At 24.8% G+C, this 15,375-nt stretch overlaps 1 protein-coding gene across 2 annotated transcripts; it reads right to left on the bottom strand.

Annotated features, from left to right (window-relative positions):
• Positions 1 to 298: 298 nt before the first annotated feature.
• LOC105844501 (sorcin) lies at positions 299 to 14,548 on the bottom strand. Of its 2 annotated transcripts, XM_065810413.1 has the most exons (8): positions 14,397 to 14,548; positions 10,120 to 10,197; positions 9,868 to 9,906; positions 7,494 to 7,676; positions 6,924 to 7,002; positions 1,120 to 1,233; positions 989 to 1,047; positions 299 to 873 (listed from the first exon to the last, which is right to left on the bottom strand). In XM_065810413.1, exons 1-8 carry the CDS (start codon positions 14,421 to 14,423, stop codon positions 847 to 849), a joined length of 606 nt encoding a protein of 201 aa, XP_065666485.1. In that variant the 5' UTR covers positions 14,424 to 14,548; the 3' UTR covers positions 299 to 846. The 2 variants fall into 2 exon arrangements, with proteins under 2 accessions (XP_065666485.1, XP_065666486.1); XM_065810414.1 differs by lacking the exon at positions 10,120 to 10,197 and having other exon boundaries at positions 14,397 to 14,514.
• Between the last annotated feature and the right edge of the window lie 827 nt (positions 14,549 to 15,375).

The raw sequence follows: 15,375 nt of genomic DNA, 5'->3' as shown, positions 1-15,375 counted from the left end.
TCCATTTTTTCCTGGTATTTAAATGAAAAAAAAACAGCGAAAAGAATGCTTTATTCAAAGATTAAATTATTAAAAAATACTAGATAAAATAATTAAAAACAAAATATTTTCAAAAAAAGCCATTTTTAATAAAAGTTGAACAAATGAACAAAAAAGTTTTGTTGCGATCTTAAATGAAACGCTTTTATTTTTGAGGCAAGCACAAAAGCGCTGGCTAAACAGGGAAGACTGATATATATATTCACAAATATATTTTTATATTTATAAATGTGTTTAAAGTAAAAATATATCAACTGTCTGCAGTCATAACTTTATATATATGTATATTTTATACAAATGTTGCTTTTATGTTAACAGTCACAACTTTAAATACACACATATCATCTGACAGGAAAGGTGTAGATGAATGGAAAAACAAAAACAAAACAAAACAAAAATTTTTCTCACTGAAAAAGAAAAAACGTGCATCCAAATTGGCATTTTACATTAAAGGTACAATATAAAAGTATAAATACAGTATTACAAGGTTCATGTATAATACTGTATTGTTGTATACTAATAACTACTAATTGTATACAAAGGTCACTTTAAAAGGGACTTTACTGAAATATAAACACATTTTACTTTATTTCTTGATATATGATTAAAATTTATGAAAAAAGGTTGGAAATTTTACAATTCCATTTCTTTAAAAAAAAAAGAAGAAATTATGTTTTTTAGTTAAGGATCAAAAATAAATAACTTTGCAACAAAAAAAAGTTTAAAAAAATAGAAAAAAAATCAAAAAAATTTATCACTAAATGACAGACAAAAATATTCAATACAATAAGTTTTCTTGATGTCTTTTTATGAAAACATTGTCACTTGAATGAACTAAAACATAAAAAATAAATTACTAATGCAATCAGTAAATTTATAACAAAAAATGACAAAATAAAAATGTATAAATAAAACTTAAAACAAAATGTATACACAAAAACAATCATACATCATCAAATGCAAAGCTAGCATATCCTGATTGAGTGGCATCTCTACGTCGAAAATGATCTAAATTATAAACAACTAATTAGTCTTGAATAAAAAAAAATATATTTGCTATCAAAAAAAAAAGTTTTTTACCTGTTAACATTCGCAATCTTATAGCTGCAGAAACAAAATCATCGAACTTAATTCGACCATTATTAGAATATCTTTTTATAATGATATTAAGCGCTTGACCACTCAAATTATATCCTACAAACCAACAACAATCAGTAAATGAAAAAATTAAATTACAAAATAAACCTACACTTATTACATATAAAAGACTTTTTTTTAAAAAAAAAAAAAAAAAAAGAAACCATAATAATCTAAAACACAGAAAAATTCATTCTTTCTTTCATTCAAGCAAGCATAAATAGGAAAGTTGGTAAAAAAAGATTTAATTGAATCCTATATTTTGTTTTTTTTTAACGATTTTTATTTATTTTAAATGACTATTTTTTAATATAGTTTTTGGTCTTGTGATTGAACATTTTGTAGACATAGTTATATAATTTATAAAGACATTTGTAATACAAACATAGTAGGCTTAATAACATTAGTATGTCTAATTATCACAAACTATTCAGTAGCACAAACCTTGTTGGGAGTATAAGTACTTATAATAATAGTAATAATAATGACAGTAATAATAATAATGATAATAATAATTTAATGATAATATTAATAATAATGATAACAACAAAATAAAAATGATAGTAATAATAATAATAGTAATAATAATAATAGTAATAATAATAATAGTAATAATAATAATAGTAATAATAATAATAATAGTAGTAATAGTAATAATAATAATAATAATAATAAGAAGAAGAAATAGTAATGCAACAGAGTTTTTGTACATCAACTGGCCTAAATAGGGAAAACATAAAGGGAGTGCACATCAGGGTTGCTAACCCTTAACGAAACTCTTAATGTATTTAAACTCCTCGCAAATTATCCCTATTTAAGTACACCTTCTGCATGTTTTTCTTTATTTAAGTCAGCCAATGTGTGTGCAAAAAAATAAATAAATTATTAATTTGTTAATAAGCGTTAAATAGCTCGTATTTTACGTATGAAATAGCAATTTTAGGTTAAGTGAAAACTTTTTGATTTGGGATATATAAATTATCTTTTAATATCATTTATGTGACATTTATTAAGAAAATATTAGATTGTAAAGCAAATAAAAGATTATCTTAAGTATAATATTGTTTTAAGAATTAAATTATTAATTTAATTCTTAAAACAATAAATTAAAATTAAGTCTTTTTCAAATACTGAATTAAGATTTCATTAGTATTTTTTATGTTTTTTTGCTTTTTAAATTACAATGCAGTACTTGAAAATACGCTTATGAAGCAGTATATATATACATATATACATATACATATATATAACAATGTAAATATCAAAGCTGAGTTAAGTTACATTTATTATAGCTACGCATATTTTTTACTAACGAAATCTCATGACAAGGCCTGACACATACATTTTTAAGATCATAAAGTTTGAGAAATTTTATTATGGTCTTGCCACACTTTGCAATGATGAAAAATATGCGCTTTCTAAGACATACAACAAATATAGCCATAGCTGCAAAGTATTGTCCATACATTGACTGACAGCAATTAGCTCAGTGAAGTAAACATATATCGACTGAGGGTATATATACAAATGTTTGTAAGCATTTTATGAGTTGGAAACTTACAAAAAAAACATAGCTGAAACAAACCATTTAAGTACTCAATTAAAATCTTTTGAAACTTTTAAATGTTTTAAACTTTTTGATGTTTAAAAGTAGAGTCAATACTTCTCAACATTTTAAAGATAGTGAATTTTTTAGTTTATTTTTGTTGCTTTTTGTCCAAACTGTTTGTAAAATGAAACCTGCTCTCAAATTTTTAATGAATACTAATGGATATTATTTCAATAACTTTTACAATATCTATTTATTAAAAATAAGAATTTAACGTTATTGTAAATAATAAAATTTTTAGAATGGCAACTTGTTCAAAAAAATTTCAATCAAAATCTGACAATTTAATTACGTTTAAATTTTTAGTCAATATCATTTTTTGCCAATGGCAAGTAAAATTTTCCGATTTTTAACTTTTGTTTAGAATATTAAATTAATCGGCAATAAAAAAAAATTTGAATTTTTTAAAATAGTCAAAAGTTGGGCCATATATCATATAAAACATAACTTTGATATCAAACTAATTAATACTTAAATTGCTTGTAAACTTAAAAACCAACATGAAATGTTTTTTATTACTTGCGTAATGAAAACGCTTTTATTACTTAAAATGTTTCTTATTACTTTTTTTATTACTTTAGTTACATTTATTTGCCTTATGGGTTTTTGTTATGCAATGAAATCTCATAACAAGGCGTGGATACAGTAGAAAAAAAACTTATAATTTTAAGTATATGATATGCCTTATCAAAAATAAGTGTCTGCCATCGCCACCCCTCTGGTGGCGATGTGGTCAAGTTGTCTAAAAAATTTACTTTAAGCGTGGACATACAAGGCTTCTCAGGAAGGTTTGATATATATATATATACATATATATATATATACATACATATATATATACATATATATATATACATACATATATATATACATATACATATATATATATACATATACATATATATATATATATATTTATATTTATATATATATACGTAAATATATATATATATATGTACTCTCAAGTACTTAATAGAAGTGGGTGGGGCGGAAGATTATTAATTAATTTTTTAAAAAATTTCCTATACACCCTAAGCTTATTAAGCCCCCCCCCCCCCCCTATTAATTTTTACTTGTTATCAACAAAAAAAATTATTTCTCAAAACTAAAAAAAAAATTTAAGTAAAAATCGGCCTTAAGAATTAAAAAACATACTAGAAAACAATAAATATTGAAATTTTCAGTGTAAATCCGGTCCCCCCCCCCATTTTTAGATTTGGACTAAAATTCCCACCTAGCCTCTTATTCCCATCCCCTTGTATTAAGGACTCGAGAGAAACGTTAGACAAATTTGTTTCGTCATCTAGGACTTTTCATTTATCCTCTAAGACTCTTCAGTATTATAATTAGTTTATGGGACTAAATATTTGCAATAAAACTAGAAAACTATTTTGTTGTGCACAACCTATAGAGTAGGAGCAAACAGCAATGTCGCATCCCATAAGGAGAAAGCTCAACAAAACTACAAGTTAAGGAGCTATATCCAACATTAGACAATATTGTTTCACAACACAAACATAATTACATTTATGCTTCACGTAATAAATTACATGAAGCGTAAAATAGTTATTAAAAAAATTAACTTTTTTATTTATAAATTAATGTAGCTTAAATAAAACTAAAACTAGCTTTAGTTAGCGTTAGAATCTTGTTTGACTTTTTGGGGCCAGGGGCTATTTTTATTTTGGAGGCCTTTTTTATGTACCACAGCGTAAAATTGACTAAAAAAAAGGTCTTCTTGACTAGTTCGGGGCCCCTAACATTGCGGGATTCAGGGCAATAGCCCCCTCTAACTCTACCCCTCCTTAATCCAGCACTGGAAATGAGACACAAGTATATAAATAAAAATTGTATTATACTCTTTGATAAATAAACAACATTTGTTTCATTATTAAGCAATCATAAGATGTTACTTTATATAAAAAATGTCGCTTAACTTTATAAAAAAATTATAAAAGAGCAATGTTTCGAAAATATTTGTTTTAAATGTAATTTATTTTGCTTTAAGTTTTTTTCGTGTTAAAAGTTTTTTTTTTTCCTAGTTTTTAATTTTTTTAATTGTCTCTCATCAGTCCAGTTAATCTTTTTTGAGCTCTTTTTTTTTTCTTCTTCAAATGTTCTCAAAACGACTAAAAAAAATCTGGTTTTTTGCAACTAAATATTATTTCCATGGTCAGACCAATTGATTCTTACAGAAGGCAGTTCTTGATTAAAAAAAAAATCATTTATGTTAAATATATATTATTTTTTTCTTACTATTGCAATAACCCATAGAATTTTTTTAAATATAGATGATCAACACACATTAAAAAAACAAAAACTTTTACTGTAAACAGGGCTTTAGCCATTATAAGGTCACGAATATTGCACTAATCTACTTAAACTCCATTTTTAAGTTAGATTTTAAGATTTTTAAGTACTATACTAGGCGAGTATTTATGGCAATAAAAAAATTATGGGATACTTGCAGCTTTAGGTGATAATGAAGATCAAGCGACAAAAGATTAATTTTATTATTTAGATATTTAGACAGGACAAAATATTTTTTGTAAATTAATTGCTTACAATCTCTATCTTAAGTAATAACAGAGAAATATGAAGTCAAAAATCATTAAAAAATCTCTGGAAAAATATTTGGTTTTGCAATACCAATAAGTTTATTATTATTTTTTTTAAATTTACTTTTTAAATCACACTTTACAAAACTGCACAAAATTCTATCAGAAAATGAACTAGAATACACACTTTTAAACAAGTAATAAAAAGAAATTCTAATATTAAACTAAAGATAAATTTAAATATCTTAAAATCCTGGAGAAATGTTTTATGATAACTACTCCCATTTAATAAAACTAATCCTAGTTTACAATGTTTTGATATAACAGCTATTTTGCTTTACAATACAAATTAATACACAACAGTTGTTAAAACAACATCATTGATTTGGTAGCAAACTCTATTTTTTCCACATAATAAAGAGACACCTATGTATAAAAATAATTTTCTTTTATTTAAAAGATAATTCCAAAAAAAGTTTAAAAATACTGTGTAAAAAATTATTTTCTAATAAAGAATAAAATCCATAAAAGAAATTTTAAATTTAAGTTTGTAAATTATGTTTCACTAATATGGAATAATACATTACAAGTAAAAAATGATCAAAAATAACACGATCCTTTCATGTTTACACTTTTATAAAGTTTGTCACTAATCTTATGAGAGAGTAAAATTGAAAGAATTATGCTATTCTCAATCCTTTTTATTTTTAATTTGTTATGTACATTATTACCAAATGTGAATAAAAAACAGTCAAACATAGTAAAGCATAGTAATAGTAAAACATAAATCTTTTAAAAATATTTTAATAAAACAAAAACAAAACAAAAAAATAACAACAAAAAAGCATTTCTTCTTGAATATTTTCAATAGTTATGAAGACTTCCATTACATGCAAGTGAAAATAATCTACAAACTTAAATTAAAAACTTCTTTTATAGATTTAAATCTTTATTTAAAAATAATTTTTTACACAATACTTCAAGGGAATATGAATTTTGGGAGTATGTTATCTTGTTATCAAGTATAATATATATAAATGCTGCTTTATTGTTCTAGTCAATAATGCCATAGCTAAATTTTCCCCTTTTTTCCTTATGTGTAAGCAAGAAGAGGTCTTTAATTTTATTTCTAAAATGTAACACTTTTTGTAGAAGCAATATAAATTTGCATACATTCATCCAGATGTATACTTGGATGAATGTATGTAATGAACAAATAAATGTAATAAACAAATTGTTTAAAAAAAAATTTATTACACAATATTTCAAGGAAAATTATTTTCCTTGAAATATCTTGTAAAAAAAACAGTTTTTAATTTGATTTTAATAATAAACTCTTTAAAGTTTAATTAACTAATTTTAATTTAATTTTAATAATAAACTCTTTAAAGACATTTAAAAATTAAAATTGGCAAAATTTTTTTTTTCTTTTTTGAATAAAATTAGCACAAAAAATTTAATTAAAATATTTTTTTAAATATAAGAATTTATAAAAGGTTTTCAGTGTGTGTACTTGTACAAACACACTGAAAACCTTGTACAAATCCCTTTATTCAAAAATTGCTAGAAAATATTCTTACCCCAAGAAGCAATAGCTTGATGCATTTCATGAGGCTCTACTGTACCAGATCGATCTCTGTCATAAATCATAAATGTAGTCTAAAATAAACAGTCAATAAAATATTAAATAAAATTTAAGATTTTTAAATCTTTTATATTTTAATTATTTTGTTTAATATTTATATAAAACCTTTTTTATTTTTTCTGTTGTTTATATTTTAATTTATTATTTTATTTAGAATTTAGATTATTTAGAGAATTTAGAATATTTGTTTTTCCGTATTTATTTTAATTATTTGTTTAATATTTATAAAACGTCTTTTATTTTTTGCCTTTTTCTTAAAAATTATTTTATCTAGAATTTAAATAAAATGTTTATTTTGCCAGACTTTTTAAAATTATTTTATCAAATTATTATTTGTTTAAAGCATTTCTTTTGCTGCTTTTATTTTAATTTAAGAAGCACACAAAAAAAGGCCAGCGGATTTTTCACATACTTAATGCGTGTTTGAATGTATATATTAAAAAACAACAACAACTATAGATTAAACTTGTTTATTTGTATTATCTAATAAAAGTTAAATTAACACCTTCCATTGATTTAGCGCATTCCATAATTCTTTGAACTCAGTGAAACCCATTTTGCCAGAATAATCTCTATCAAGCATATTGATCATAATGCGGCAAGTCTCTAAACTGAACTGTTGATATGAACCAGCAAATCCTGAAGATGTTAAGCAGGTTTGGAGCTCATGAGCATCAATTTGTTGATCCTAAAAAAACGAAAACACTAAATGTGGCATTGAACATTTTAAAATTAACTACTAGTTAATTAGCATATTCTTAAAATAATTAACATTCAATTAATATAATTAATTAACATAGTCAATTAACATAATTAATTAATATTATTGAGTAGACAACTTCTAGTTTTAAAAATGCTTGTTGGATTTACAAACAAAATATAGAATATATTTGACAGCGTTATAATAAAATTATATAAGATCATTAAAAAAATTATTAAAATTCAATCCTATTAATTAAATAAAGCTGTTATAATAACTAAAAAAATTATGTAAATAAAAATGAATTACTAAAATTCATGAGTATTGTACATGTGACGAAAATAAATATGAAAGTAAATTGAATTCAAAAAGCTTCCAGGAGTAATGGTCACCCAGCAAGAGGAATTTTCTGCATCTCATTTTTTCAGAATAAAAGAGTGAAATTTCAAACTTTTAATAGAAAAAAAGGGCATAAAAGTTAATAACTATATACCTAACAAAGGGATAATCATACATAATAAAATTATGTATGATTATCTTTTTGGTAGGTGTATTGCAACACAGAATTTTAATTTTGATTTTAAAAATCTAGTATCAGAAAACTATTGAGTCAATTATTATCGTGTCAATTTCAATATTTTGTAAAAAAGATTCGACAAGTCAATTTTGCAAAAATTAAATTACAATTCTACTTAAAAAATATTTAAAAATATATTTTGCTTATCAAAAAAAACAATTTTAATTAAATTTTATACTGGTAAGAAATCAACAAAATAGTAAAACCAGACTAAAGAAATTGATGTTAGGATGCAATGTACTCTAGAACTAGTGCTGATTTAGATATTAGGCAAATACAGGCCAAATTAAACATATATACATAAAACGTTCGACAGAGAAAAGCAAGATATTTAAATAACCCATTAGACAAAATTGTCAATGTCAACAAAAAATTTATTAAACAAAAATGAAAACAAAAAAATAAAGTGAGAGTCTAGTTGATGGCGCACTTAAATCCTGAAAACTCAAACCTCCAAGAGACCAAGAAAAACAGTTCAACTAAACGAATGTTAATTTTAGCAAAGTAAAACAATTGTTCCAGTTTTCAGGAGAACTGAGAAGACAGTTTGAGATGACTAATGTTTGAATTAACTAGGGTCAAATTATTAGGAGATATATAAGCCTCAGCAGAAATGGAGGTGATCAGGTATGCCTCAGCAGAAATCGCAGATAAAATTTATATATTTTTAAAACAGGAAAATTTATTAGTTTTTTTATTAAATTTAATGTTTTTTGGTTGAGTGGAATTTAAAAAAACGTGAAAAACATCTTGCCCATTTTAAATACCGCTTTAATAAGTATTAGATAACTACATAAAAATAAAAAATAAAGATATTTATTATTATGTTTTTGTGAGCATCTTAAAGGTTAAAAAGTTTGTCATGGAAGATTTTTTTTCTTAATATTTTGACATAATTATTCTAAAGTAAACTCAGTATAAGAATTTTATTAAAATTGAACAGTATAAGAATTTTATTAAAAATTATATTTAAAAAAAAAAACTGTACAAAAAAACAAACAACAACAACAAAGAACTATAGAGCTTTAACAGTTTTTATCAAGCTATTTAACTTTTTAGTTTTATCTAATTGAAAACTATTTATTCAAAAAGACAAAAGAACTTTTTAATTTAAAAAAATGTTTTTAAATCAATATGTAAAACACGACTTAACTAAAGCAAAAGTAATAGATACACACATATTCATTAACTTAAATAAAATCTTTTTTTATAAACAATTATAAAAATTTATTAGTTTAAATTAGTATTACATAACATAAAAACAGTTTAAAAAATATCAAGCTTATTCATTCAATTTTAATAACAAAAGCCTTTTCTTATAATTACTTGCTCACTCACTTATGCGGTAGTGGTGTAATGGTAGAACGCTCGCCTCATAAGAGAGAAATTTCAGAGTTTGATCCCAGTTTGAGGTAACAAAAGTTTGAGTTAACCAGTGTTAGTCTTACCAGGAATAAACCATATTTTATAATGTAGATATTCAAGATGCCTTTTATTTATCAGTTATATACAGTTGAAACTGACAAAAATTGAAAACTAACAAAAATTGAAAGTATATATTTACAGAAAAATTCACTGCATTGAGGAAAAAAAACTACTTACATGACCTGCTACTGCAGAGAAGTATCCAAAAAGAGGGTCCTTCAAAAAGAAAAATAATTATCTTATATATATATATACATATACATATATATATATATATATATATATATATATATATATATATATATATATATATATATATATATATATATATATATACATACATACACACACACACATACAGATATATATATATATATATATATATATATATATATATATATATATATATATATATATATATACACTTACAATTGCACCAGGAGGATATCCAGTATAACCACCAGGAGGACCGTAAGCCCCAGGATGACCATACCCAGGGTATGCACCCTAAAAAATATGACAATATGTAATCAAAACAAAAGCAGAAACAGTTTGGAATGTCATAGATAAACTTTATATTTTTATTTATGTAAATATAATAGACAATACAGCTCAATTCATTTTATAAAAAATTACACTATCATATCAATGTATACTATCAACTAATGAAACAAGAGATGTTAGCTTGCTTGAACAGCAACTAAGATAGTAATTGTAGAAAAGTGAAAGAGTTGCAACACCGCAATAATGGGAGAAGGTTCAAGCTTAGTAGATAGAACAGGTCTAAATATATTTACAATATGCTTTTAAATCTTGATTAAAAAAAACAAACCATTAGAAGATTTTTTTTTTTTTAAATCAAGATTTAAGCCCACCACCAGCCCACTTGTGACAACATCCAAGGCCCAAGGCATGATAGAATAGCAACCTTAATTACAAGGCATGATAGAGACATAATAGAGTGTATGTAGTTGCCACAAGAGATTAGTAGTGAAGGATAGTTTGAGATAGTAGAGGACTCATTAAAATTTATTAATATCAACAATACTGCAATATTTGATATCGGCAATAAAAAATAAAATCTGGGTGGAGCAATACTTGACTTGAAATTGGAAAGCAAAAATAAAAGCTTCAGTAAATGACTGAACTTGAATGATTATTAGAGGGCTTAGTTTTCAGCAGTGAGATGAAAGATATCTATCCATAACAAATAAAATTACAATCTTATTCAGCCTAAATTGTGGTGAAACAGTAAGTCTGATGTAGAAGTATAAGATGAAAATTTTGATGAGAATACCATAAATTTGAACAGAAGAAATTGGGCACAAGCTAGGGTCAGAGGCAACTCACAAAACAAGGAAGGGGGATTAGGGAAGAGCCACAAAGTTATTATTGGGTCAGCCTTTTCAAAATCTACCATAAAGTTCAGGAAACCTTACTACCAGCTGGCCTTAAAAAAATTAAACCGAGTTTTAAAGGTATAACATCAATAGATGATCAGCAACTACTATGGTGGCACAAGCAAAAATCTATGAGTAGAGTCAAGAAGATCCAGCATTCATACTCCTAGGCAATAAACAATGTAACACAGATACATTTGCACTATACATTTGCTTATATTTTGGTTTCATAGGTAGCATTTATTATAGTTATATTGTTTAAAAGATTTTTAGGCTGGTTTAAAATTAAATTTAATTACAATGTGATACTTTAAAATGTGCTAATGACACAACTTAAATTTTATTGATATAAATATAATTTGTTCTTTGTTTGTTCTGAAAATTATTATTCATTTTCAGAACAAACAATGGCACACCTGTATTATGAATGAACTAAACTGATTGAATCAAAACTTGATTTTCTGTTTTAGTTATGTTGTTTGTTTATTTCTATTGTGTTATTTGTTTTTTTATATTTATATGTTATTTGTTTATTTAAATTTTAAACAAATAAATAAAAATAATTTGGGCAGAGTTACCTCTGTGCCGGCACATGTCATAAGGAAAATTGGTGGAAATATTAACATATGTAGGCATTTTTTTCATGAAAAAACAATATTTGTCGTAAAAAAAAGTCCTCAGTTTCTGAAATTGTTGAATTCTGAATTGCACAAATGTTGCCAAAATAAATTCAATACAGTCAAAAAGGGTCTAGAATAGCCCCTGAAAATATATATTCATTTTACTTTTACAGGTTAACATTTGCTTGTTAGATGAAGGGGTGTAAAGAGATTTTCTACAAGACAGTAGCTGGCTGCTAATATCTGCCTAAAATGAGTATTTTTATGGAGACACCGCCTTTAAAAAAGAAGTTTTTTGATCTGAGTTAACTTTTAGCAGCCTTTACTTAGAAAAGTGAGTCCTACAAGCAGGACATGTGGAAGGTTATACTGGATTATATTACCAGTAGCAGGGCAATCATGATGATTCTAACCCTACACTGAAATATTTTATGGTTTTATAGCTTTTAACATTTTAATAATCAGTTAATTATTGTATGGGTATTGGCCTTTTTCTATTCACCAGCATCATATGTACAATTGGTAAATAATATATATATGAAAAATAATAAAAAACAAGGTTTTTAGAATTTTTTTATTTTTATTTCAATTATTTAAAATAATTTTCCACTTTTTTTATTTCCAGTTGAATTTTAAAAATTTCAAAAACAAATGAAACAGATTTTTGTGCAACAAGAGATGGTTCAGAAATCAACACAAAGTTTATTAAAAAATGAACTAAAAGTTCTACATTTCTAATGAAAAAAATAAGAAGAGATTCTACTTGACCTTGGCTTATCTAAGAATATTAATGATGAATAGACTTGAGAAAAAAGTTGATGTTCTTAACATGCATAAATATGAACAATAAGTAGAAACAAAATTCAAAAGTAGAAACAAAATTCTAACTAACAGGCTAAAAATAAGACTAAATAAATTCAAATGTAACTGGTCCTAATTTAGTTAGTTCTATGATTATAAGTTTAACACAAAGCATATTATTCACAAAATATAAGGCAAATCATATAAAAGCTGAATAAGTAAAATCAGCACTCAAGAATATAAAACCAAAATATAATATCAAAAAAAAACTTATAAGAGCAATTAATCAGTAATGTTGTTTTATTTTTAAAAAAAATTAATTAAAAGGATCATAACAAAAGAAAACAACAAAGCAGTAAATGAGTTAAATGTTATTCACAAATCTAGTATATAAATATACTAAAAAAAATATAATAAACTTATAACTTATAATAATATAATAAAATAAATTTATAATAATATAACATAATATAAATATATAATAAAATAATATATAAAATAAAAAACTAACTTATCACAGTAAATGCAATAATTTCAAACTTATTTGAAACAACTCAATTAAATTCAATTTAAAAAAATGTTATCTACTAAAAGTTTCATTACTGTATTATTAGACACAATACAAAAATAATTATTTTATATTACTGCTATTGTTAATATCATTACTAAAAAAACCTCCATAACTATAATATAATTAACTGTAAAAGCAAAAGAGTTGTAAAGTAAAAAAAGTGATATACATTTCACTTTAATTCAATAAATATGATTGTTGCATGATTCAAGTTAGCACATATCATCACTTGTAATAAAACAATATTTTAATTAATGGAACAAACTAATGAAAATATATCATTTATAATATCAAAATATAACATAACTTTATTAAGTATATACTATATAAAAAAATAAATTAATAAAATATATACTTTATATTAAAACATAATTTTTTTTTTTTAAAAAAAGATTAGTTTTACAAGAAAATATTATGCTGTATGATTTTCAAAATCTTTCAATTAAAAAAAAAAACTAATATTAGAAAATATAATTACTTTAAAATCTACTATCAATATTCACAATTTTATTCTGTTTTTACTTTTTTCATAATTCTAATTTATATTTTCAAAATAAACTTATAGATATTATAGACTAAAATCTTTAATATCTATAAGTTTGTTTTAAAAAGATGAAAATCTCTTGTTTCACTTTCTCATTACATGAGATATCATCAATCAGTCAAGTCGCATAGTTTCACGACTGTTTCTACTTGTTTAACTTTCCATACAACAAATTTGTTTTTTTTTCCATACAAAAAATTTGACATTTTTTCACCTTATCATGTTAACCAACATAATAAAATTTTTAAGGTTATAAATTTCCTGTTAACAATTTTACAAAAACTCAATCTAGCAAAAAATGTCTAAAGTGTATTTGTAAAACTGCAATTTTTTTTAACTTTCTTGGGATATATACAAATATGCCACTTGCTAAAATAATCATTTAACACTCTTTGGTTGATTAAATGTGACTGCTTCGGTTCTTTAGTCTCAAAAAAAAAGTCTCAATATTCTCAAATAAGTTTCAATATTCTCAAATAATAAATCAAGAAGCTCTGATACCAGTCAGCGAAAAAATTTCAAAATTTACAATAGATTTTCTTGTTGAGGGGAAATTTAATAATGTAACTAAACCATTCCTATGAATAGATAAAAGATTCAGTATGGAAAAGTTCAACGTTGACCATAATGCGTTGCAGTGTGTTATAAAAGAAATAAGTAAAAGAGCTGTTTCAAAGTTGAAGTTTTTAGCCATTTCAATTTTTTTAGTAAATGAACTGTATTATAATAAATATTAGTATTAAAAATTAGATATCTATATATAAACTAACCGGTTGATTGTATCCTGGATATGCCATCTTTGTGCAATTTGTTCACGTTTATGGGTGGAATCAGATATAAACTTTTTAAGTTATTAATTTTTTTGTAAGTTACTGCAATTTAGGTCAGCGGAAGTTAGCCAGCGGCAATTTTAATGTTAACGTTTTATTTTGTCCGTTTTTCGTTACACAAAGGTGTAGCTCGTTTTTAATCAACATCACTTTTTTTTAATCAACACCGAGGCCGGCGCGATGGTAGAGTGGGGGGGGGGGGAGTATGAGCGTGGTACCCCCGTCAATGATTTTTCGTTTATTCAGTCGGCAAAATTTACCCTTTTAGACTAATTAGTCGACCCTTTAAACAAGTTAGTTGGTAAATCTAGGCAGTCAGTCGGCAAATGTGGACTAGGCAATCAGCAAATTTTAAAAAACGAGAACCTTTTTTTTTTAAGTCGGGAAAAGTTGTATTGACCCCCCTCCCTCTCCCCCCGCACACACACACACACGTGACGCCGACTCGCGCCACTCCTGATCAACACTGCTATTTTTTTTAGTTGTTTAGGTGCCAGCTCTAACGACAATACCAGGGCTGCACTTGTTGAGTAACATGTTATCATATTTTTATAAATAATTTATAACAATAACTAAATAGTTATTATTTCAAAATTACAATCAGGGATGCAAAGTCATATTGATTTTCATGGACTCCGGAAAATAGGGACTCCTTGGACTCTGAAATCCGAATCGAGTCAATTAACCTGAGATTTTAGGGATGAAATAGTCCCTGAAATGCTAGAGTAAACTGTATAAAGTTTCAACTATGCTGTAAAAAATTATAATTTATTATTAGCTTTATTTCTTTACTCAAAAAAAAAATATTTTTTTTAGGTTGAAGAAAATTCTACCAATTTACTTTAGTTCATAGGAGTTTTTCGGTAGTAGTGTAGTGGCAGATCCCTCGCTTTGTAAACAAGAAGAAACATTACCAAAC

Source organism: Hydra vulgaris, chromosome 11 (genome assembly GCF_038396675.1).
Source record: "Hydra vulgaris chromosome 11, alternate assembly HydraT2T_AEP".
Taxonomy (NCBI): Eukaryota; Metazoa; Cnidaria; class Hydrozoa; order Anthoathecata; family Hydridae; genus Hydra; species Hydra vulgaris.
This window is presented reverse-complemented; position numbering and strand designations above follow the sequence as displayed.